Source organism: Engystomops pustulosus, chromosome 11 (genome assembly GCF_040894005.1).
Source record: "Engystomops pustulosus chromosome 11, aEngPut4.maternal, whole genome shotgun sequence".
In the NCBI taxonomy this organism is placed as follows: domain Eukaryota; kingdom Metazoa; phylum Chordata; class Amphibia; order Anura; family Leptodactylidae; genus Engystomops; species Engystomops pustulosus.
Genome location: NC_092421.1, coordinates 83726696 through 83750638, shown reverse-complemented (window position 1 = coordinate 83750638; position 23943 = coordinate 83726696). Strand labels below are relative to the sequence as shown.

At 44.6% G+C, this 23943-nt stretch overlaps 2 protein-coding genes across 4 annotated transcripts in view; one reads left to right on the top strand and one right to left on the bottom strand.

Moving 5' to 3' along the window:
* The window catches only part of INSYN2A (inhibitory synaptic factor 2A), a 35792-nt gene extending 29723 nt beyond the window's left edge, over positions 1 to 6069 (bottom strand). The window contains exon 1 of one of the 2 annotated variants that reach the window (XM_072129714.1): positions 5735 to 6069. Coding sequence is in view for 1 of the 2 variants with exons in the window: in XM_072129713.1 (XP_071985814.1) it covers positions 581 to 611 (31 nt within the window). In the remaining variant the exon portion in view is untranslated. Of the gene's footprint in view, positions 1 to 580; positions 892 to 5734 lie in introns of those variants that run through there. The other variant, XM_072129713.1, reaches the window with a different exon arrangement.
* DOCK1 (dedicator of cytokinesis 1) overlaps positions 1 to 23943 on the top strand; it is a 221354-nt gene that overhangs the window by 122104 nt on the left and 75307 nt on the right. For both annotated transcript variants that reach the window (XM_072129711.1, XM_072129712.1), the window contains exons 28-29: positions 19914 to 20015; positions 20595 to 20689. In XM_072129711.1, the coding sequence (XP_071985812.1) occupies positions 19914 to 20015; positions 20595 to 20689 (197 nt within the window). The remainder of the gene's footprint in view (positions 1 to 19913; positions 20016 to 20594; positions 20690 to 23943) is intronic.

Here is a 23943-nt window from a genome sequence, read left to right as displayed (position 1 = left end):
CGTGTATTAGTTATGTTATTGCAATGCTAAAATTTGGACTTTAACCCTGCTACATCTGAACAGGACTGATCGATGCCTGCACTTGTGCTTACGGTATATATATGTATGTGTGTGTATGTACGGTGTGTGTAATATATAATAATATATATTATATATATATATACATTATACACTGTATACATAATATTATAAAATTACTTTCACTTGCAATATTTGTCTCTTTTAGCCTCTGTAGTACTGCCCATCCTGAGCCTCCTGTTTCCTGACCTAGAAATCAATAAGAATAGCTGCAACTCTGCACAACCTTTCAGGGTATATGTAAAGCTGGGGGGACAGACAATAAAGCGACGGTTTCCGATATCTCTTTCCATCCTAGTAAAGCAGCAAGAAACTTTTCCATACTCCCAGAATGCATTTAGTGACCCATAACTGGACCTGTGCCCCATCCCAATCACAGGTTTCCATTGGCCAGTGATGACTGCTGGCTAATTGACTAAGTACTCGGCTGCCCCACCAGATACGTGTCACGTTATATACAGACCGGCAGAATATATTTCCATTTTACAAGCCGAGCAGATACCTGTGGACGTGGCTGCGTCTGTTCTGTGCATTTACCCATCATAGAAAATAAATGACTTTGTCAAGGACAAAAACTGCAAAAGCTGCCGGAGATAAATCTCTGCAGAGCACGTGCTCACTTCTCCTCTTATAGATGTAGCAGAGCTGTGAGAGTCTTACATGCCGGTGCTCACGTTCCCTCTTATAGATGTAGCAGAGCTGTGCTGGTCTTACATGCCGGTGCTCACGTCTCCTCTTATAGATGTAGCAGAGCTGTGAGAGTCTTACATGCCGGTGCTCACGTTCCCTCTTATAGATGTAGCAGAGCTGTGCTGGTCTTACATGCCGGTGCTCACGTCTCCTCTTACAGATGTAGCAGAGCTGTGAGAGTCTTACATGCCGGTGCTCACGTTCCCTCTTATAGATGTAGCAGAGCTGTGCTGGTGTTACATGCCGGTGCTCACGTTCCCTCTTATAGATGTAGCAGAGCTGTGCTGGTCTTACATGCCGGTGCTCACGTCTCCTCTTATAGATGTAGCAGAGCTGTGAGAGTCTTACATGCCGGTGCTCACGTTCCCTCTTATAGATGTAGCAGAGCTGTGCTGGTCTTACATGCCGGTGCTCACGTCTCCTCTTATAGATGTAGCAGAGCTGTGAGAGTCTTACATGCCGGTGCTCACGTTCCCTCTTATAGATGTAGCAGAGCTGTGCTGGTCTTACATGCCGGTGCTCACGTCTCCTCTTATAGATGTAGCAGAGCTGTGAGAGTCTTACATGCCGGTGCTCACGTCTCCTCTTATAGATGTAGCAGAGCTGTGAGGGTCTTACATGCCGGTGCTCACGTCTCCTCTTATAGATGTAGCAGAGCTGTGTGGGTCTTACATGCCGGTGCTCACGTTCCCTCTTATAGATGTAGCAGAGCTGTGCTGGTCTTACATGCCGGTGCTCACGTCTCCTCTTATAGATGTAGCAGAGCTGTGAGGGTCTTACATGCCGGTGCTCACGTCTCCTCTTATAGATGTAGCAGTGCTGTGAGGGTCTTACATGCCAGTGCTCACGTCTCCTCTTATAGATGTAGCAGAGCTGTGCTGGTGTTACATGCCGGTGCTCACGTCTCCTCTTATAGATGTAGCAGAGCTGTGCTGGTCTTACATGCCGGTGCTCACATCTCCTCTTATAGATGTAGCAGAGCTGTGCGGGTCTTACATGCCGGTGCTCACGTCTCCTCTTATAGATGTAGCAGAGCTGTGCTGGTCTTACATGCCGCTGCTCACGTCTCCTCTTATAGATGTAGCAGAGCTGTGCTGGTCTTACATGCCGGTGCTCACGTCTCCTCTTATAGATGTAGCAGAGCTGTGCTGGTCTTACATGCCGGTGCTCACGTCTCCTCTTATAGATGTAGCAGAGCTGTGCTGCTGTTACATGCCGGTGCTCACGTCTCCTCTTATAGATGTAGCAGAGCTGTGAGGGTCTTACATGCCGGTGCTCACGTCTCCTCTTATAGATGTAGCAGAGCTGTGCTGGTGTTACATGCCGGTGCTCACGTCTCCTCTTATAGATGTAGCAGAGCTGTGCTGGTGTTACATGCCGGTGCTCACGTCTCCTCTTATAGATGTAGCAGAGCTGTGCTGGTCTTACATGCCGGTGCTCACATCTCCTCTTATAGATGTAGCAGAGCTGTGCGGGTCTTACATGCCGGTGCTCACGTCTCCTCTTATAGATGTAGCAGAGCTGTGCTGGTCTTACATGCCGGTGCTCACGTCTCCTCTTATAGATGTAGCAGAGCTGTGCTGGTCTTACATGCCGGTGCTCACGTCTCCTCTTATAGATGTAGCAGAGCTGTGCTGGTCTTACATGCCGGTGCTCACGTCTCCTCTTATAGATGTAGCAGAGCTGTGCTGGTCTTACATGCCGGTGCTCACGTCTCCTCTTATAGATGTAGCAGAGCTGTGCTGGTCTTACATGCCGGTGCTCACGTCTCCTCTTATAGATGTAGCAGAGCTGTGCTGGTCTTACATGCTGGTGCTCACGTCTCCTCTTATAGATGTAGCAGAGCTGTGCTGGTCTTACATGCCGGTGCTCACGTCTCCTCTTATAGATGTAGCAGAGCTGTGAGAGTCTTACATGCCGGTGCTCACGTCTCCTCTTATAGATGTAGCAGAGCTGTGCTGGTGTTACATGCCGGTGCTCACGTCTCCTCTTATAGATGTAGCAGAGCTGTGCTGGTGTTACATGCCGGTGCTCACGTCTCCTCTTATAGATGTAGCAGAGCTGTGCTGGTCTTACATGCTGGTGCTCACGTCTCCTCTTATAGATGTAGCAGAGCTGTGCTGGTCTTACATGTGACTGCAGGTAAACCTACTGCATTACCTGTTCTCATAATGACAAGCACAGCTCTGCTACATCAGTATTCCAAGAAAGACAGATTATTCCTATATGGCCCATGTCTGCTTAGCAGTCAGTACAGATCCACATTGGGGGGGGTTCAGGTCTCTGTACTTACTAGTGTCCCAGTCTGCCCCCATTCTGGAGTATGGCAACAGGCCAATATTTTTAACCTAATATTTAAGGGTTTATGCAAAAGCAGCTCCAGATGTTTCACTCTATCAGACGGCAAAGTACTTACACCCGGACACTGCGATATCTGCATTGCTGACAATACTCTGGGAATACGCCTGAACTGTGATTGGTAATCTGCTGCGTGCGCTGGCAACAGAGACTTTCCTCCACAGTGACCTTGCTCAGACTCTGCTTAAAATGATGTACACTTTTATGCGTCATAATATATTCCACATCTTGTTGGCCAAAACGACCTGTCGCAAAAATGCAAATGGTCCTGTAAGTAATTGTAAGCGCATAAAACCACCACTTGGCAAACATGGGCCGTGACGTCCGAGCTAATTCCTTTTTTTTTTTTTTTTTTTTTTTTTCCCTTAAATTATTATAGTTACAGCTATTTTGTGTATATAAAAAATATTATAGAAATATAAATAATAAAAATATTTTTGTGGAAATAGATTTAAAATGGAAAATATATATATTAAAAAATTCAAATAGAAAATAAAAAATATATATATTTATATATTAACAAAAATGGAATGTATTTATTATATATATATATATATGACCTAACCTTTGGTTTGTATATGATCGTAGTTAGACTTATTTGACCCTCAGTAATCCAGGGTGGTGTAATCTGTGTAGCTCTTTGCTCCAGGGCTTTACTGCATGGTTATATATTCAGAAGCTTTGAGTATTTTCTTGTGTAACCTCGAACAAAAAAAAAATGTGATGAATATTTAAGAGATGAAAGCTTTGAATGCGGATACAAGTCTGGAGCAAGCACCAAGCCTTGGGAAAGGAATCTGGGAGCAGGAAAATCTTGTGTAGATCCTATATGATTGGGTATAAACATGTTGTTTAGACTAATTCCCACCTTGGTCTTGTGATGTACTGGAAGTGGTCCCGGCCGGTGCTGTACAGAGGGGTAGATTTACTGGAAGTGGTCCCAGCCGGTGCTGTACAGAGGGGTAGATTTACTGGAGGTGGTCTTGGCTGGCGCTGTACATAGTGGTAGATATACTGGAGGTGGTTCTGGCTAGCGCTTTACATAGGGGTAGATGTACTGGAAGTGGTCCCGGCCAGTGCTGTACATAGTGGTTGATGTACTGTAGGTGGTCGCGGCCAGGGCTGTACATGGAGGTAGATGCACCGGAGGTGGTGGAGAATGGCGCTGTACATGGAGGTAGATGTACTGGAGGTGGTCGCGTCCAGCATTGTACATGGAGGTAGATGTGCTGGAGGTGGTCGCGTCCAGCACTGTACATGGAGGTAGATGTGCTGGAGGTGGTCGCGTCCAGGGCTGTACATGGAGGTAGATGTACTGGAGGTGGTCGCGTCCAGCACTGTACATGGAGGTAGATGTGCTGGAGGTGGTCGCGTCCAGCACTGTACATGGAGGTAGATGTGCTGGAGGTGGTCGCGTCCAGGGCTGTACATATGGGTAGATGTACCGGAGGTGGCCGCGGCCAGGGCTGTACATGGAGGTAGATGTACCGGAGGTGGTTGCGGCTGGCGCTGCACATAGGGCTAGATGTACCGGAGGTGGTTGCGGCCAGGGCTGTACATGGAGGTAGATGTACTGGAGGTGGTTGCGGCTGGCGCTGTGCATGGAGGTAGATGTACTGGAGGTGGTTGCAGCCGGCGCTGTGCATGGAGGTAGATGTACTGGAGGTGGTCGCGTCCAGCGCTGTACACGGAGGTAGATGTACTGGAGGTGGTTGCGGCCGGCGCTGTACATGGAGGTAGATGTACTGGAGGTGGTTGCGGCCGGCGCTGTACATGGAGGTAGATGTACTGGAGGTGGTTGCGGCCGGCGCTGTACACGGAGGTAGATGTACTGGAGGTGGTTGCGGCCGGCGATGGAGTCCGTCACCTAACCCTAACCCTTGGGGTATGAGAAGTTATGAGCTGTGCCTCCGTCATGCCGGACTCTGTATTCCTCCTATGTCTGCGCCTGAGATGGTCAGATTAAATTGGCTCATTGAGTATTCCTGGGAAAGTGATGGAAGGAGCCGCTGCGCCTATAGGGATTACTCCGCGATAAAACACCCCTCTGACTAGCTAATTTGGCTCTTAAATATTTGATCTAGCTGGAAAGCACTTTCCAATCTCCTCCGGTCATTCTAGCAAAATTCTCCTTGTCGCCTTGAAGTCGGCCGGATGGCACCTGACAATGGCACCAGCATGAGCAAGTAGCCTGGGTGCTACCCCCGCACACAGGCACGTCCCAGGAGCCAGCACCCTGCATGCCCAATGCATTCCCTACGCACCTATAGCTTTTCCTTTTTTGGCTTTATCCACATCATGGGACCTGATCAATAAAGTGCACGACATCTATTGCAGATCTCTCTAAGCAAACACCATCCTGCATCACGCAGCCAGCAGATCGCCCCGGCTACTACGTAGCTTCTTATGTGCTCAGCGATTCCACATTATACTATGGCCATAGCCTTCTGCACAAAATGCATGGACCCCGGAATAGGAACATCTACCCCCCCATACATCAGACACCAGGGCCGCTACCAATATCCATATCAATCACCGTGAGGAAGCACATAGACATCTCAGCATTACAGAGAGGGGGTCGTACAGCATCACGGCACATGAAGCTTACCTTATGTATCCTTAAAAATAAGTAAATGACTGTGAAGTTGTGGCGTGAGGCATCTCTCTGCGATCAGGTCTGCGAGCCGACTGTGTGAGGATGCTCGGTGGTTCAGCATCTGCTGCAGGATATTCCTAGCAATCTCCTTGGCTTCCTGAGAGTTGATAGCGGTGATATTAAAGCAGTTGTCTTGGGTTGATAAAACTTGTTTTTTGTTTTTTTTTTTAAGGATATTTTTTTCTTCCTCTTCTTCCTCTGGAATGGGGTGCAAAAAAATAAAAAACCTAGAGGAATGATTAGAGCAGAAACACAAAAGCTGCTTCCATCTCGAAGTCGCCACTCAAACTGCATGAAAACCATAGAGATTATTTTCGCTATTGCATTTGCAAGGAAAGGAGCGCCACCTTGTGTCCTGCCGAGCGAAACTCCCCTCATACTGGCTAAGTGGGATGTTAAATTCATTACGGCAGCCGGCCGCCGTCACGTGGATTTTGACTTGTTCGCCTGTAGATGTAGAAGTTGGGTAGATTTTTGTGCCGGTGATGGAAAGGGAGGTTTTTTTTTTAATGTATTTTAGGTTAATTAAAAATTTCCCTGCAGCTCTATAAGAATCACATGGTCAAAGTGTGACCAGAGGTGTTAATAAAGTTTGCCAAATATTGAGCAAATGTAATTTTTTTTGGTTGTTGTTGGTATTTGATTGCAGTTTGTTACATTTTTAAGGCTTTTGTGTTAAGCCAACAAATTGCGTCAATTAATAAAATTGGTGTTAGCAAGAAGGAAGGTTTTATAGTTTGCCAAAAATATTCACATTGTGAAAGTGTTTTCCCACGCCTTTTTTTTTTTTAAAGCAGTTTTTTGGTAATTTATTTGACGTATGTGATGAGACGTATGTGATGAGACGTATGTGATGAGACGTATGTGATGAGACGTATGTGTTTATGAAAAGGGACACAGAATTTATCATTGAAAAAAAAAAAAAGTGAATTTGGTGCAAATGTCAAATCAAAGAAAGGTGAAGGCGGGGCATATAAAACATAACTTTTAATTTAAGTGGTTAAAATGTAACATTCACCAGAGCAAAGCCACTATCCATCATGTAACACCGTCTAGATGGCAGACCAAGATTAAACAACCACAATGCAGCAGGCAGGACAGGGAGGATTATTTGGATTATGATAAGAGGAAAGATCTCGCCCGTCCAGAGGAGGCAGGAGTCATTGTGATGGGCAGGTACATGGAGCTGCTGCCACAGGGGGTCCCAGACCAGGAGTACATGAAAGCACTGCATCCAAGTCTCCCTATGACTACTGTGTCCCTGCTCCCCAAGAAAACTCCCGTCCTGACAAGGACATTCCCAGAGAGTCCCTGTCCACATATAAGTCCCTAGGACTGTCTCCAGATGCCTTCCCAAATATGGTGCGAATATAACAATTCCTTGCACATCTTCACGGTGCAGTTTTGGAATATGATGAAAATGCCGTCCAAGGACTGGGTCTAGGCAGTGTGTTATAAAGGGGGTGGGGGTTGGTAACCTTAAAGGGGTTGTCTGGAGGTTAAAAAAAAATCAGAAACTACTTCTCTCCTGACCATGGGTAGTGTGTGGTTTTTCATTTGAGCTCCATTTATCTCAATAAAGCTGAGCTGCAATACCGGTACAGACCATGGTGGTGCATTTTTTGTTTTATGGACAAACCCTTTAAATAATACTTTAAATTTCTGTAATCACAGGAATGCGTCTTACCTGCCAGAAATATCAATTTTATCGCATATGTCTACAATTCCTGCTGATCGTACTAGTCCATGGATCATGAATGTGAAATCTGGGACTTCAGCTTATGGCTAAAGCAAACGTGAGGTCGGTCTGTGAATCCTGGACCGCGCCCAGTACTAATCCACAGACGACTTCACTGCCGGGAATTAAAATCCTTGCATCGTCGATATATGGTGCATGGAGTCCCTTCTTCCCTGTAATCTGTATTGTATATCATTATAATGCTCATAGTCCCGTCCCTTGCACCTGTCCTGTATTTCACAGACCGGCCAAGGTCTAGTGCCGCCGGCCTAACTAACTAGCGGGTGTAGAACCATAATTAGGTGTCTAAGCCCAGCTGCGGGACTACCCCCTTTTGCCCGTGGTTTGCACAGACTCCACCCCTTTTAGACTTTTCTGATTTCCTGGCAAGTGATATATTAGGGTGAATGTGATTGCTCAGGGTATATAGCGGTTTATGAGCACCTAGGAGACCCCCTGTGACGCCACTGGACTCAGCATCCAGCGGCTCTGATGGGTCCGGTGTATAACATTCCTTTGTAAGAACTTTAATACATTGTTTCCAATGCAGCGACTGTTAACCATTTCCTACCTCCAGTGTTAAAAACTGAGTTTATGGCCCTAATCTCCTGCCCCCTCTGATGTGCAGCTGGTGACATTGTGAACAACACCTAGAGGAGTAGGTGCAGCCTGGTGCTGATGGATCAGAACGCCAGGAATTGGCGTCAGTCATGAAAGTTACAAAGTCGTAACTCGTTGAACGCTGTGAATGTTTTGTTGGATTTAATGAACGCTCTTCGTTAGCGGCTTCGGCTTTTGCTAATTAGCGACTTGTGTTATTATTTCATTTACCCCGGCTGAACTCTCTAAAGACCTGCTGTGGTACTGATGATGGAGATGTCCACTGTCTGCATCTATTAGCTTCCTGTCGCCTAGCAACAGGTAAAGAAATGGAGTCTCGGTAAAGTGTGACAGGGGGAAAAAAACACCATTTTTTTTTTGTGTGAGGGCGTCTGCTGTGATGTGCGTGAAAATCCCGTCCTTGCTGAGCAAACAAAATATATAGAATTTTAAATATTCCAAGGAGAACCTGTCCTTATATCTATTTTAGTAGGTACTTAGTACAGACAGTCCCTGGGTTACATACAAGATAGGGTCTGTAGGTTTGTTCTTAAGTTGAATTTGTATGTGAGTATATTTTATAATTGTAGATGCAGACAAAAATGTTTTTCCCCCAGTGACAATTGGAGTTTCAAAATTTTTTGCTGTAATTGGACCAAGGATTATCAATAAAGCTTCATTACAGACACCTTACAGCTGATCAGTGCAGCCTGGGACTATAGTAACATCCAGAGAGGTCACAGGGGGCAGAGGGGTCCGTCTGTAACTAGGGGTCCGTCTGTAACTAGGGGTCCGTCTGTAACTAGGGGTCCGTCTGTAACTAGGGGTCCGTCTGTAACTAGGGGTCCGTCTGTAACTAGGGGTCCCTCTGTAACTAGGGGTCCGTCTGTAACTAGGGGTCCGTCTGTAACTAGGGGTCCGTCTGTAACTAGGGGTCCGTCTGTAACTAGGGGTCCGTCTGTAACTAGGGGTCCGTCTGTAACTAGGGGTCCGTCTGTAACTAGGGGTCCGTCTGTAACTAGGGGTCCGTCTGTAACTAGGGGTCCGTCTGTAACTAGGGGTCCGTCTGTAACTAGGGGTCCGTCTGTAACTCGAGTGTCCTTAAAGGGAACCTGTCACCAGGAGAGCTATTTTTAGCACTCTCCCAGTCCCCACAGAGCATAGTACATACACTGCCAAAGTGTTTTTGTATTAAAAATTAGTTTTACAGAAAAAAAGAGATGTTATATTGTACCTTTCATTAGCATCTGCTGTGTGACTAGGCAGTTGCCTATTGGGAGGGGTTGGAAAGGAGCAGTTCCCCCCCACCCTTGGGGAACAGCTCCTCCATGTGACCTTTTCAAATATATGAAAACACCCATCACTTGGCTTAGCGACGCCCCCTGCTCCTCTACAGCCAATCCCGAGTGAGGGGAGTTATTCATATATTTGAAAAGGTCACATGTTTCCCAAGGGTGGGGGGGAACTGCTCCTTTCCAGCCCCACCCAGTGGGCGACTGCCCTGTCACACAGCACATGCTAATGAAAGGTACAATATTACATATCTTTTTTTCTACAAAAACACTTTGGCAGTGTATGTACTATGCTCTGTGGGGACTGGGGGAGAGCTAAAAATGGGTCTCCTGGTGACAGGTTCCCTTTAAGTAGGGGACCGCCAGTAATGTGCAGCCTTGTGCTATTCCTCTGTTATTATCTTGGATATTTAATAACATGACTTTCATAGCCATTAGGCAGACAGGAAAGAATAATCCTTACCCTTAAAGGGGTTTATGTCTTTTTATTGACCCCCAAAGACCGTGAATAAGAGTTCTGGGGATACCCCAGCGCTGTGCTCTGCACTTTAAACCTGCCCATGGTATTGAATTGAGCAGCAGGACACATTCTCGACCTGCCTCTCAATCAGTTAATTACAATGGGACCCCCTTTTTTCTGAATTGGTGGGAGTCTCAGTAATTGGACCACCACCAATCACACTTGGTACAGTCCTTTTAAAGGCTAAAAACACCCATAGACTTGGTTATCAATATATCCGATCCGATCTTGTTTTATCCCCTGTAAAATAATTAAAGGGTTAACAACCTTCGTGAAAGTTGTTTTACATACATTAAGGGGTGTAGTTTTTATAATGGGGTAATTTATGGGGTTTCACTTTTTAGGCCTCCTTAAAGTGACTTGAAATCGAAGCAGGTCCTGCAAAAGCATGATTTTGTGTTTTTTATGAAAATTTTAGAAATCGTACCTAAAGTTCAAAGCCCCATAACATTTTACAAAAATGAGAGATTGCATAAAAAACCACGGAGACATAAAGAAGACATTCGGTGAATGTTAGTTATCAAGTTTTTTTGCTGTTATGACTGTGTGGAAAAAGTAGAACATTTTCAATTTCAAAAAATCAAGACTTTTTCCAAATTTTCACCAAATATCTATTTTTTTAATAAATAAACGCAGCACATACCACCAAAACTTTTCAACTAACATTAAGTACAAAGTGTCACGAGAAAACAATTTCAAAATCACTTGGATATGTTAAAGCGTTCCGAAGTTATAACCACTTATAGTGACACAGGGCAGATTGGAAAAAATGGGCCGTGTCAGGAAGGTGAAAAGTGGCTTCGCGGTTAAGGGGTTAAGGGAACCATCATTTCTGTCCCGGCTGAAAAGTGAGGTCGGCCTTTTTCATTTGTTCATTTTCATAGGAATGTAATTTATTTTTACTTTTGTCAGATTCAGGTTATTTCTGTGCCCGTTGTGGGGTTTTCTTTCATTATATCCGGAGAACCAAATATTTTGTCCACATGTGTATTTAATAAAGTATATTACAAAATTTACTGTCACCATCTCCATTCACTCGCACAATTCTGTAGAAAGTTTAGTCACTCTCCGGTAAAATAGTGTAATCCTTGGATATCACCGGAGATGCTTGTTGCTTGCAACATTTTGATATTCATAAGGTTTTTGGAACTTCTTCAGATGCTGCAGTTCCATTTAGATTTCGACACTTTCTAATTAACTCAACTTTTCCTTTATTTCTTCCCGTAAAAGTTAAACTAAGTAATTGTTGGCCTCCGGCCATTCAGCACAATTCTGCAGATTCTTCCTGGACCTTTTGGCAAAATCCTATTTCTCGAAAAAGGACAAATTGAAATCGATGGCGACACCAGATCTCGCCCTGATGGTAAATAAACCGCTTTCCCGGGATCCGTTCTAGCGTCCGCCTTCCACTGTCACATGATGGACGTTAGATGTAAAATATTCCCCGACTATAAAGATATGTGATGTATCAAGTGTGAAATCTCCACCACTCTCAGATATTGTCCACTGTAATTGCCTCTCGTGGTCCGATAAATTGGGCAGTAATTGCACAGAGAAACCATTTTATTTGTTTTGCAAAGTCTAAATGAGTCTCGTCGCCTCGTGGAGCAGGAATCCGTGTCCCCGCATGCGATATCTGGTCCCCTAATAACTCCGCAGATTAGGCATCCATCATCATCACTGCGGATTTGTGCTGAAATATTCCAAGTAGGAGTTTTCTGACATATTTACAAATTATTAAAATTTTAAGTTCCTTTTTATAGATTTTTCTTTTGTTGTGGTTCAAAGTAAATTAAGAAACTTGTGGAGAACCAAAAAGACGTTTGGTGTTGAAGGAGTTAATCGGGCCTTTAGTGATCAGTTCATGATGCCATATCCTAAAGAGGGGCAATCAATATGAAAATAATCACCTCATTCATCTACTTAATCCAGCGGCCGTGGCATCGCACACATTTATAGTGGCCTGGCATGGTATTGCAGCCGCCCGGTATCGATAAAGTGAATAGTATTGGACTTCAGTACGAGGCAAAGCCAGTTCTAGGAGTAGAGAGCGATAGTGGGGCTTGTCAGGTTACTACATTACCGTAAAGCAGACAGTGAGAACGTCCACTTACCTGCCCACTTATTAATGGCCACAAAGAAAAATTGACCCAAAACTTGTATTATAATTTAATAACAAAATAAGTGGCGTGTGTGTATATAGATATACATTATAAGCACCTATGGATTTCACTATTTCTCCAGTGTCTCCTGTTAGTCTTTGTTACATAGTTACATCAGTGAGAGAGTTGTCTGACGTGTGGGCCCCCTCATCACCTTGATCCTTGAACCATCGATCGTTTGTTACTTATTTGCACTGCAGTGGCCTCTACTGGTGATCCGTAGTACTACATGTGGCTATTGAAATGTCAGTCTGTGTAATAAGGCGACCTGCCCCATAAGTGATGTCCGTATGACCTTATAGAACAAGTTGGGGCGTTGGATGTCCCCTTTAAATGCCAATAATTGCATACATTGAATCGGGGCTCTTTCACACTGGATTTGTTTTTCACGGCTGTGGTTGAGTGATTTTCTCGCCCGTGGTTCAGTGATTTTTTTTATTATTTTTTTTCTTTTTTCAGTATTTTTTTAAAATGGAAAAAAAAATGTGCTATGGACATTCAACAGCCCATTGTGATTCCAGCCTTATTCTTACGCAGTCCAGTAATTATCTTCTATGTAATCCATAGAACAAATGTATCTGTCCCTGTGCAATAGAGACGCAGGATCATGCAAATAAATAATACATTCACGTCTTTTATTGTCCCGTTACTGTCGTCATTCTGTATAGCTGAGTCCCCTAGACGTGGGCATGTAGATGCGGGCCCCACATAGGCGGCCAGTGCATAGAGCAGCATCTCTTTATCCATTCACCGTATAATTTGTGTTTCTCAGACGCTCCAAGGTCTTTTGTTCCTGCACTGTCAGGTTTATGATATCGTTTTGTGATTTGTAACATGTTTTATATTTTCTTTCTCTTTGCTGGGCATTGATTTGCAGCAGGATCTGGGCACTTTTATTCATGGGCTCTAACAGTTAATTAACCTCCAGTGACCTCCAATTAAGCCGGGCATTTGGTCTACAGCTTCATTTGTAGCTCACAACACAAGGCTGGCGGGGAATACAAGCGTTAACTCCTCCGTGTGTGGCAACACGCTCATACTCACAGAACAGCGTGGCGTCTCCTGAAGCCTCAGCCGTCACACAGTCATCAGCTCCTGACAGAGCAAGGCAAGAGATTTAAAGGAGCTGTCGCCGATCCTGATACGAATTTTTCTTTTGTAAATACTAGTTTCCCCCTAATATAACGATTGTTTTCTTAGAAATGAATTACTAAATTGCCAACTGGGTGTAACTGAATTGGGGGGGTGTCCTACACTGTTTAACACTGCCCAATCAGTATTGTCATGGTCAGATGACAACTCTAATAGCAACACCCAGTTGTCAGCTTTTTTATTAAATTTGTAGGAGGAATAATAGGAATGACAAATGCAGACTTTAAAGATCTGATGTCCCAGAACTCGTTCATATTTTATGATTTCAAATTTACAAAAATTTACAAATTAATGCAAACTCGGAGTGCAGTGTGTGTACCTGAGGAATAACGGATTCTAGTCCTTATTTTCTACGCAGTCTCTATCTGTGAATTTGCTCTAAGGCAGATTTTGCTCCTGTGACTCCCTGCTCCCTGGATATAATCAAAGAGCTGCTGACTTGTTGCTTGCAAGAAAGAATTCAGAAGAGATTTCATAACCAAAAGTCATTAGGAGGGAGGATCATAAGAGCCTTGTGTATGTTAGTAGCAGCAGGACTGTGGCAAAATTGGTTAATATTTCAGGATTGCAGTTTCTCCCTCTGAGCATTGTACTTAAACTTTTTTATTGCCACCTTTGTAATATCTCAATTTATTCAGTTTATTCTATTTGTCTTCTCTTCTTTTATTCAAGGTTTTTAAAACGGACTATGGTTAGCCAATCGGTGACCAGTTTTTACTCATGGCCCTTAACATTGCCTGATACATTTTCATATATATACAATATATATATTGGCCTAAGCAAAGTTCTTCTTTCTTCACTTACTTTGCCTATGTATCATCCTCCCTTCTAATCTCCATTTCACTCTGCTGACTTCCCTCTTGCTAGCAACAAGGCAAAAGCTCATTGAGGTGTCACATTACATGTGTCTGCAGAGAAAGGGGGGAGCTGTGAGTCACAACAGCTAGATTTCCATCTACCAGCTCTGTGAATCCTAGTAGCTTGGTCTCCACCCACCAGCTCTGAGTCATGGCAGCCAGGGCTCCACCTACCAGTGATGAGAGGAAAATTGTTGGAAAATGAAGGGTGTGTAAAGTTGGAGTTCACAGAAAATGTGTTTGTAAATGTCACGTTTCCAAAAGAGACATTTTATTGGTAACATATATTCTCCCTTCCCCTACATCCTCGTTACCAATGTTTCACCTGTTGAGTCTATTGTGACTCTCACCAAAGACAGGAGCCCAGGTGAAAGGATTCCAGGTACCAATGTCTAAAATCGGTCCGGACTCTCCAGTGTGCAGAGTGGATTATGTACCGCACTGCACTTCTGCCTAAAACATATTTTCCATATAAAGCTCAGTAGTTCAGTCCTGCTCCGAGGCGCTGACATCTGTCAGGAGTTGGATCCGTGTTTGTGTCGGTGAATGGGTTTGTGTAGTCTCGGGAGGGTCTCGGCTGTGCGCAGGGTTTGGACATTGTATAAACCGAGCTGATTGATATTTTGATTGCAGTCGTTTTAATTAACATTTGAAGCGGCTCCTTTGTCTCAGCATCGAGAGGTTGTTACTTTTACTAAGATTCTGTTTTTAAAGGTTCTGCAACAGTTTCATCTATGAGTAGGTGTAGAACTGCCCTCAAAAACTATGCCTGCCCCTCCCACACCAACATTTTTCCAGTACGTTATAATTATAATTCCTTTATTTATATAGCGCCAACAGATTCTGCAGCGCTGCACAGAGGTTGTCACATCAGTTACCTGCCAAGCTCTTATTCATATGATAATCAGTGGAGGAGACCTCACCCCAGCAATGGCGAAGGCTTGAATAATTTCTGATGATTCGAAATGTCCACAGTTCTGTAAGACTAGATTCACATCTGCAGTGTTCATTCCCTCAACCAGGATGAATCTTCTAGGATTGTATCTTTTCCAAGTGCTAATGGGTTGTGTCCATACAAAGTTTGCACCGATACCATAATTTTTAGTGTGATACCGATACCCGGAGAAGTATCACGATTCTCCATAAGGATGTGATACTTTCAAGATGAGAAAAAAGTATTCTCTGAATTCAATGTTAAGGGTGCAGACACATGGGGGGGGGGGGGTTACATCGGGTTTAGAAATAGAGACCTCTGAGAATATCTCTATAATGGTCTCTATATACCAGTGCATAGAGCTTGTGTAACAGTGAGGAGAGTGGAGGTTGTGATCCCCCGACCCGACGCATCTGTACAAAGGATTCCCCGACCCGACGCATCTGTACAAAGGATTCCCCGACCCGACGCATCTGTACAAAGGATTCCTCCGACCCCACGCATCTGTACAAAGGATTCCCCGACCCCACGCATCTGTACAAAGGATTCCCCGACCCCACGCATCTGTACAAAGGATTCCCCGACCCCACACATCTGTACAAAGGATTCCTCCGACCCGACACATCTGTACAAAGGATTCCCCGACCCCACGCATCTGTACAAAGGATTCCTCCGACCCGACACATCTGTATAAAGGATTCCTCCGACCCGACACATCTGTACAAAGGATTCCCCGACCCCACACATCTATACAAAGGATTCCTCCGACCCCACGCATCTGTACAAAGGATTCCCCGACCCCACACATCTGTACAAAGGATTCCCCGACCCCACGCATCTGTACAAAAGATTCCCCGACCCCACGCATCTGTACAAAGGATTCCGCGACCCCACGCATCTGTACAAAGGATTCCCCCGACCCGACGCATCTGTACAAAGGATTCCCTGCCCAATATCTCCCTGAGGATTCCCCTGCAGACAACTGCTAGGAGACTGTAGAACAGCACCAGTCCCAGTATTGAACAGAGCGAACGTACTGAACAAGTACCGAGGTTTCAATTCATTGTGCAGCCAATACTCCTCTCACTGCTGTGCTCTTAGCTCTGTCCTTTGAACTGCTTCATGGCACATCCCTTATGCACGATTGCTGTTGTATACAACTAGAAGCCTTCCAAAGCTTTTACTAAGTGCACAGGGGCAGTGGAGCAATTCAGTACAGAGAGCTAAGAGCACAGCAGTGAGAGGACAAGCCCCACTAACTTGCATACTCATCCCGGATGCAGGGAAAACGAAAAGTCACGACCTCTCAAAGGATAAGACTACGGGGTGGTGGGGGTGGAAGAAGATGCAGCGGTGGAAAGAAGTATATTTCAAAGTGTAAAGATTCTTGTAGAGTGAATTCAGTTTCCATAATAAGGAGGTTGGTGTCTGTGGAGGTGATGGTGTGACTGGGAGATGTTAAATGGGTGCTGGGAGGGTGACAAACTCTGTTCTTAATCTTGTAATGTGAGATACTACAAGGCTGTGATCTATGTGGCTGTGCACTCGTGTAGCATCCACCTAATCTTAGTACATCCATGCGCTGCCGGAGAAGAACCCACGACTCTGGATTATCTCAGCGATACTACTTATATGGGAGCCTGTCCTGTCCACGGCACCTCTGAAGCCACTAATAGGGCCACGTGGGAGCCGTAAAGTAATGTTTGACCATAAACAGATAAACCAGTGCAGAAATAATCTTATTATATATAGTGTGCACAGAACTTGCCAAATTAGCCAAATGTTTTTAGACAAATATTTCCCTGCCCCCAGTGCACGTGCGGCTGATTCGCGTCTCAGTAAAAATATCATTTTATTCTGGAATATTTCTGCTTCCATTTAAGCCTCTTACATTTTCGTGATCCTCTTTGACTGTGGCCCCTGACGTCTTAGGGTTGTGCTTCTATAGTCTCTGAATGTAGCGTCCGCTCCGTCCATTCATGATTACATGTGATGCAGCTATGACACAGAGTATTCCCTCTATCCTGCGGATAATACAATGGTAATGCAGAATCTGAGGGCAGCCCATTGTATATTCCATCCAGTATCATATCTTTAGTACACATGGCAGATAATCCACTGCTCCTTCTACAGTCCAGCTCTGGTTCCTGATACTATTCTATATGTATCTTAGTACAGGTGTAGCTTCCGCACCCACATCTAGCGCACCCATAGACACTGGTGCGGTAACATTGTAACTTCTCCTGCACTGTGTGATGCAGATTGATGGCTGCCAGCGGAAAGTGCACGGAAATAGTGTCAAAATCACTTACAATTCCGCTCAGCCCCTGGTAAGGCGGAATAATAGCTCTGATTCCCGTGTACGTGCTCCGGCCGGGGGAGAGCACTTGAGCATAATGTCCCTTCAAATTCTATGAAAAGCCTGTTAGCAGAAATGGGTTTTTATGCTTCTGGGGACCCAAATTACATGCGAATAGTGAATGATTTGTGCGGCGGCTTCTGATGTATTTTGCAGTTTTGTCTTAACCTTTTGTAACATATTTTGATTGATGATTATAGCAATCAGACATGACTGGAAACACAGGCTAATGCCTTTCACCAGGAGGGACCGCGCACCAAAAAAAATACAGTAAATGTGTTTATTAGGATCGGCTTTAATGCCGTCACCTAAAACGTGCAAAACACGGCTCTTGTTTTCCTGGTGATGAAGATGAATGTTGTTCCTTATCTCCCCCATAAAACAGGGATTTGCTATAAATTGCTTATGTCACTGTTCATAATGCTTTTAATAAGTAAACCAATATCTTGGTGTCCACTTGAAATACACTCGGCAGTAAAGGAGCAGGAAACATAACCGGATCATCATTCCTGCCTCTGCCTCGCCATGTTTTGGAGATGGTTACATCACAAATCTATTGATTACTTGTCTGATTGTCCCCATGTAAGTTTATAAATTAGAAGAGAAACTACAAAAAATGTCTCTGCTTTTCTATTTTTTTAATCTGAATAATAATCGTGGTGACTGTGATCTGCTCTTTGTGTGATGCTCCAGTAGCTCCCAGACTGTATCCCATTACCCCAGGTTCTTAAAGGGGATGTTCACTTGACTGATATTGTTTGTGTACTGAAACATTCTACAATTCTCCAATATATTTTATATATCAATTGCTCAGTTTTCTAGATCTCTGCTTGCTGTCATTCTATAGGAAGTTTCATTGTTTACTTCCTGTGAATAAACACTGGTCCCTGGTCATGTGATGTCTCACAGGTGCACAGCTCAGCCTTGCACCTGTGTGACATTACATGACCAGGGATACGAGCCATGCACCTGTGTGACATCACATGACCAGGGATATAATGGGCCGTGCACCTGTGTGACATCACATGACCAGGTACACAATGAGCCATACACCTGTTTGACATCACATAACCAGGGATACAATGAGCCATGCACCTGTGTGACATCGCATGACCAGGGATTTAACGAGCCGCGCACCTGTGTGACATCACATAACCAGGGATATAACGAGCCATGCATCTGTGACATCACATGACCAGGTACACAACAATCCATGCACCTGTGTGGCATCACATGACCAGGGATATATAACGAGCTGTGAACCTGTGTGACATCACATGACCAGGAATATAACGAGCCGTGCACCTGTGTGACATCACATGACCAGGAATATAACGAGCCGTGCACCTGTGTGACATCACATGACCAGGGATATAACGAGCCGTGCACCTGTGTGACATCACATGACCAGGGATATAACGAGCCGTGCACCTGTGTGACATCACATGACCAGGGATATAATGAGCTGCGCACCTGTGTGACATCACATGACCAGGGATATAACGAGCCGCTCACCTGTGTGACATGACATGACCAGGGATATAACGAGCCGTGCACCTGTGTGACATCTCATGACCAGGGATATAACGAGCTGCGGACCTGTGTGACATCACATGACCAGGGATATAACGAGCCGTGCACCTGTGTGACATCACATGACCAGGGATATAATGAGCAGTGCACCTGTGTGGCATCACATGACCAGGGATATAATGAGCCGTGCACCTGTGTGGCATCACATGACCAGGGATATAACGAGCAGTGCACCTGTGTGACATCACATGACCAGGGATATAATGAGCCGTGCACCTGTGTGACATCACATGACCAGGGATATAACGAGCCGTGCACCTGTGTGACATCACATGACCAGGGATATAACGAGCCGCGCACCTGTGTCACATTGCGTGACCAGGATATATATATGTAAAGCTTCCTGTGGAAGGACAGCAAGCAGAGATGTAGAAAACTGTGAGCAATTTATACAATTTTCCCATATACTTTCTGTATAACTTTTCGTTACACAAACAATATCAATTATTTGCTGAAAATGGAGGATCATGAACAGAACTGAAACCAGGTTTATATCTGACTACTAATAATTAATTTTTTTTTGTTGGAAAGAAATCTTGAAAATGTTAAGATTAGTAAATATAAAGGACCACAGCGCTCCGACAAAAGCCGTGGCCTCTGTACTCCCTACCAAACACAGCAGCTTACACAGTATAGTGGCCATGCCTGGTATTGCAGCTCAGACATTTGCTTACTGGAGCATCGGCTACAGCTGCCGAACCCGCACCCAGTCCTACCTGTAGGTAAACATGAAAACCAGGAAGCTCCTTGTAGTGGACAATCCCTTTAATTATGATATTAGTCTCTGTAATCTGATTGTGGAGTCACTGGAACAAAAACATTTTTAATAAAGTTGACTTTTTGGCATGTAATGAAAAAGAAAAGTGAAAATCCTCTGATCAGTGGATTGTCTAACCTGCGGTTGTCATATTTTTCTTCTATTAGGGAAACTTTGTTGCCTCCATGACGGCCATTCTAAGGCAGATGGAAGATTACCACTATGGACACCTTATCAAGACCCTTGGGAAGATGAGGACCGATGTGGTGGTGAGTTTCCCTCAGGAAAAATTTCAGGACTCATCCATTATTATACATTATATTATATTAAATTCACATTTCACATCTTCAAATTTGTCCATTGTTACCTTCGTTTATGGTAAATTGCTCAATTCAATATCCCGATGAGCTAATAAATTACTTGACCGGTTGCAACGCTCAACACAACCACTAGGGGGCCTCATGTAGACATTGTATCACATTGTAGCACAATATCACTAAACTGTATTGTCTTGTGAAGCTGCTCATCTCATGTCCCTCGTGTCTGATCATGTCCAGCCGAGAGGGAAGGTAAGAGTGGACCCATCTGGAGAAAGAGTAATGGATGCAGTGGTTATAAGTCACGTCGCTCTGCCAGATCTCCTGATGAGAGCCGCTGTTACAGTACAGCTGGGTGCATCAGTGGGGTCTCTCTGCATGTAGCCAGCGCCTTCCTTATAAAACAACCAAAATCTGCAACATTGAAAGAGTAAAAGATACTTAATATACAAACATTGGGACCTGGCGACATGTGACCTGACTGAGTGAAGGTCCTTTATTAATTACATTTTTATACATTTTTGCTTTCAGGACTTTCTTATGGAAACCTTCATCATGTTTAAGAACCTGATAGGGAAGAACGTGTATCCCTCAGACTGGGTGATAATGAACATGATGCAGAACAAGTGAGTACCCGGGGTTTCATTCTGCTTCTTCCTTTGATTCCTTGTTTTAATTCCTCATTCTTGCTGTCAGTGAATAGAACACCATTGATTACGTTTACTGTAATTCTAAGTAAATGCCGTTCAGAGTGTGAGGTCGCTACAGTCCTGGATGTTACTGCATCTTTCCTATCTGTTGCTGTAACTCATCCTTGTATTTGGTTTCCAGCGTGAGAATAATTTCCACCCACCTGTCGCAGGGAAGTACAGCTGCTCCTTTCCTGTTCCAGCACAGTGTAACCCCTAATGAGTTTAGTAGTACAGGCTCCGCGCCTGAACACAAGCAGATGGCTCTATACAGCAGGAACATCCTGAGAACAATCAAGGACAATATTATGTTTTTCTCGTTGACTCCTTTGAGAGAAGAACTTTACTTTTTCTGAATACTTGGTGTACACTTGTGGGTCACAACCCCCCTGCGTGTCAAAGGCAAAGCTTTGCATGGCAGAGCCCCTCTTACAGTCGGAGGCCGGCGCAGGCGGAGCCCCGCTAGTCGGAGGCCGGCGCAGGCGGAGCCCCGCTAGTCGGAGGCCGGCGCAGGCGGAGCCCCGCTAGTCGGAGGCCGGCGCAGGCGGAGCCCCGCTAGTCGGAGGCCGGCGCAGGCGGAGCCCCGCTAGTCGGAGGCCGGCGCAGGCGGAGCCCCGCTAGTCGGAGGCCGGCGCAGGCGGAGGCCGGCGCAGGCGGAGCCCCGCTAGTCGGAGGCCGGCGCAGGCGGAGCCCCCCTCTGCTTAATTCTGTGTGCATTGGCCTGAGAATGGATGAGCGCAGTGTGTGCAGGGACTTGCCTCCATTGAGTGCTGCTTGTTTTCTCAGTCACAACTTTTCACCCTTACAACCAGGTTCCACCAAGGTTCCTCTCATTTTAAGTCGATGTCGCCTTTGATGCTCTTCACTTTGACCCTCTACAAAATGCATTTAGTGAGAATAACCCTCTACACTCCTCCTATCATGGAGATCCTTATGCACATGTGTAGCATCCACTGCACACGGCTGTGTGATCCTCTATACACCGGGTGACTATAAGATTTATGGGAGATTTTCTGCACCAATAAACACCATCTTCTAAATAGGATTGTTTTTGTATGCACCAGGCATTGTGGTCCCATTCTGGCTCAGTGACACGTCAGCACAGATACAAATACATCTGAGGAATTATGTATTGATAAGCAGATTTTTTTGCAGACTGGATATCATTTTATTATTATGTTAATTTTAGAAAAAAAAATGGTTTTATTTATTCTTGCAAACTGTGCACATCACTATATAGCACTGCCCCCCCCCTCCCAATTTTGTTTGATGTTTTATTTATTCCGCTTCCCAATTAAAACCGTACAACGTTGCCAAGACCTTAATTGCGCCGCTCTCGAGAATGTAATATAGGTTAGGATTTAGCTGGTGTTCTGCAAGATGCATAACCTTGATGTCTCCTGCGCCAGTCTATCTATGCCAAGGTGATGTATGCAGCCTCCTCCAGCAATGCATAATTACCCCGCCATCCCATGTACACTGTGCGTGTGTCAGGCATGTAAACCATTTTACACTGAAGATCAAACATACAAGTCTAATGGAAGGGAAAAATATGCCTGCCTATATCTGCTGCCTATGTAGCACCAACATATTCCACAATGTTGTACATAGATTGTTACCTTTAAAGGAAACCAGCTTTTATACCACTTAACTACCAGCATCCTCAAGTAGGGCATGAAATGTGCTTCCTAAAATTATCTCTAACAGGTTAAATCTACCCCATTACCTATTTTTTTAAAAAAATCCTCTACAAAATGTATGAAAATGAGCGGAAACAAAGGTCACTTTTTACCTGAGATGAGTCACTTTTAAAGGTTGAAGGGGGATTGTCTCTTCCATCACTTATATTTTGCAGCTAGAATCCTAGTTCTGGTATCATTGTAAAGATGAGAATCTCTTCTTGCAAAAGGCATCACCTTCTATGTGCTATGAAAACAGAATAATGAGCGGTTACAGACATGGTTGGGAATTGAAGATACAGATACAATGCCCGGCCTTTATGTCCCATTATAGCCCACAATTAAAATGTATTTTGAAAAAAAAGATTCACATCTTTACAATGACTCCAAAATAATGGTTCTAGTTAGTCTCCTGAGTGTTGATGATAAGGTGTCCTTTAACACCATAGGGCAGTGATGGCAAACCTATGGCACGGGTGCCAGAGGCGGCACTCTGAGCCCTTTCTGTGGGCACCCAGGCCATTCCTCCAGCACACCAGACAGGACTCAAAGAATCTTCCTACAATTATAGATGATTCCTCCTTTCAACTGCATTGGTGTCCTTAGGAGGCTGAACGATTGAAAGTTGTCAATGAACAAGGAGAAATAAATTGCTGCTTAAATTGCTGCACTGACACTTTGCAATAAATACGTGGCTTTTGGTTGAAGTTCGGGCACTGAGGCTCTAGAAGGTTCACCATCACTGCCATAGGCGGCCATACACTTGCCATTATTTTGATCTTCTCGTACAAATATTTCTAATATTGGTTCTCAGTTTCGGCTCTCACATGAGATAGAGATACTGGCACCTGTCTCCTTATACATAAGCATGTCCAGCTGAATGAATAGTGAAAACCGTTTTCTAGCACCCCTTCTCTCTAGAGAATAAAAAGGATTGGGCAGCACAATGCCACTTCATTGAAATGCCATATTTGCACAATTTTAGGTGCAAGAACAAAGGATTTGGTTCTTTTCCCCACATCTGTTGTTCAGAGAGAGAAAAGTGTGAGGACTCAATATTAAAGGAAATCTCCCATCACAATCCATCCTGATAAACCAGGGACATTTCTCATAGATCCAGGCACCGGGACTGTGGTATCTTCTTATGTGTGTTATCCATGGCCTCCTGCCTTCTAAAATCAACTGTTATAATTATGCTAATGAACTTGAGGAGCCCTTCCGTGATGTCTTTTCACTCGTTGTTCACAAAGAACTGAACCCGTCTCTCCCTCCTCCTCCTGCCTGTGTAATCCGAAAAAGGGAAGATCTTCTCTGCTCATTGTAACAACCAGTGAAATGACGCTCCTCCAGAGGCCATGGATAACATATATAAGAAGATTCCATAGTCCCGGTGCCTGGATCTACGAGTAACGTTCCTGGTTTATCAGGGTGGATTTCATGAGGCTTTCTTTAAGCATTTACATAGTCTGACATGGTGCTGAGACTTCCTACTGAGAGAGGGGAAGAGAGAGC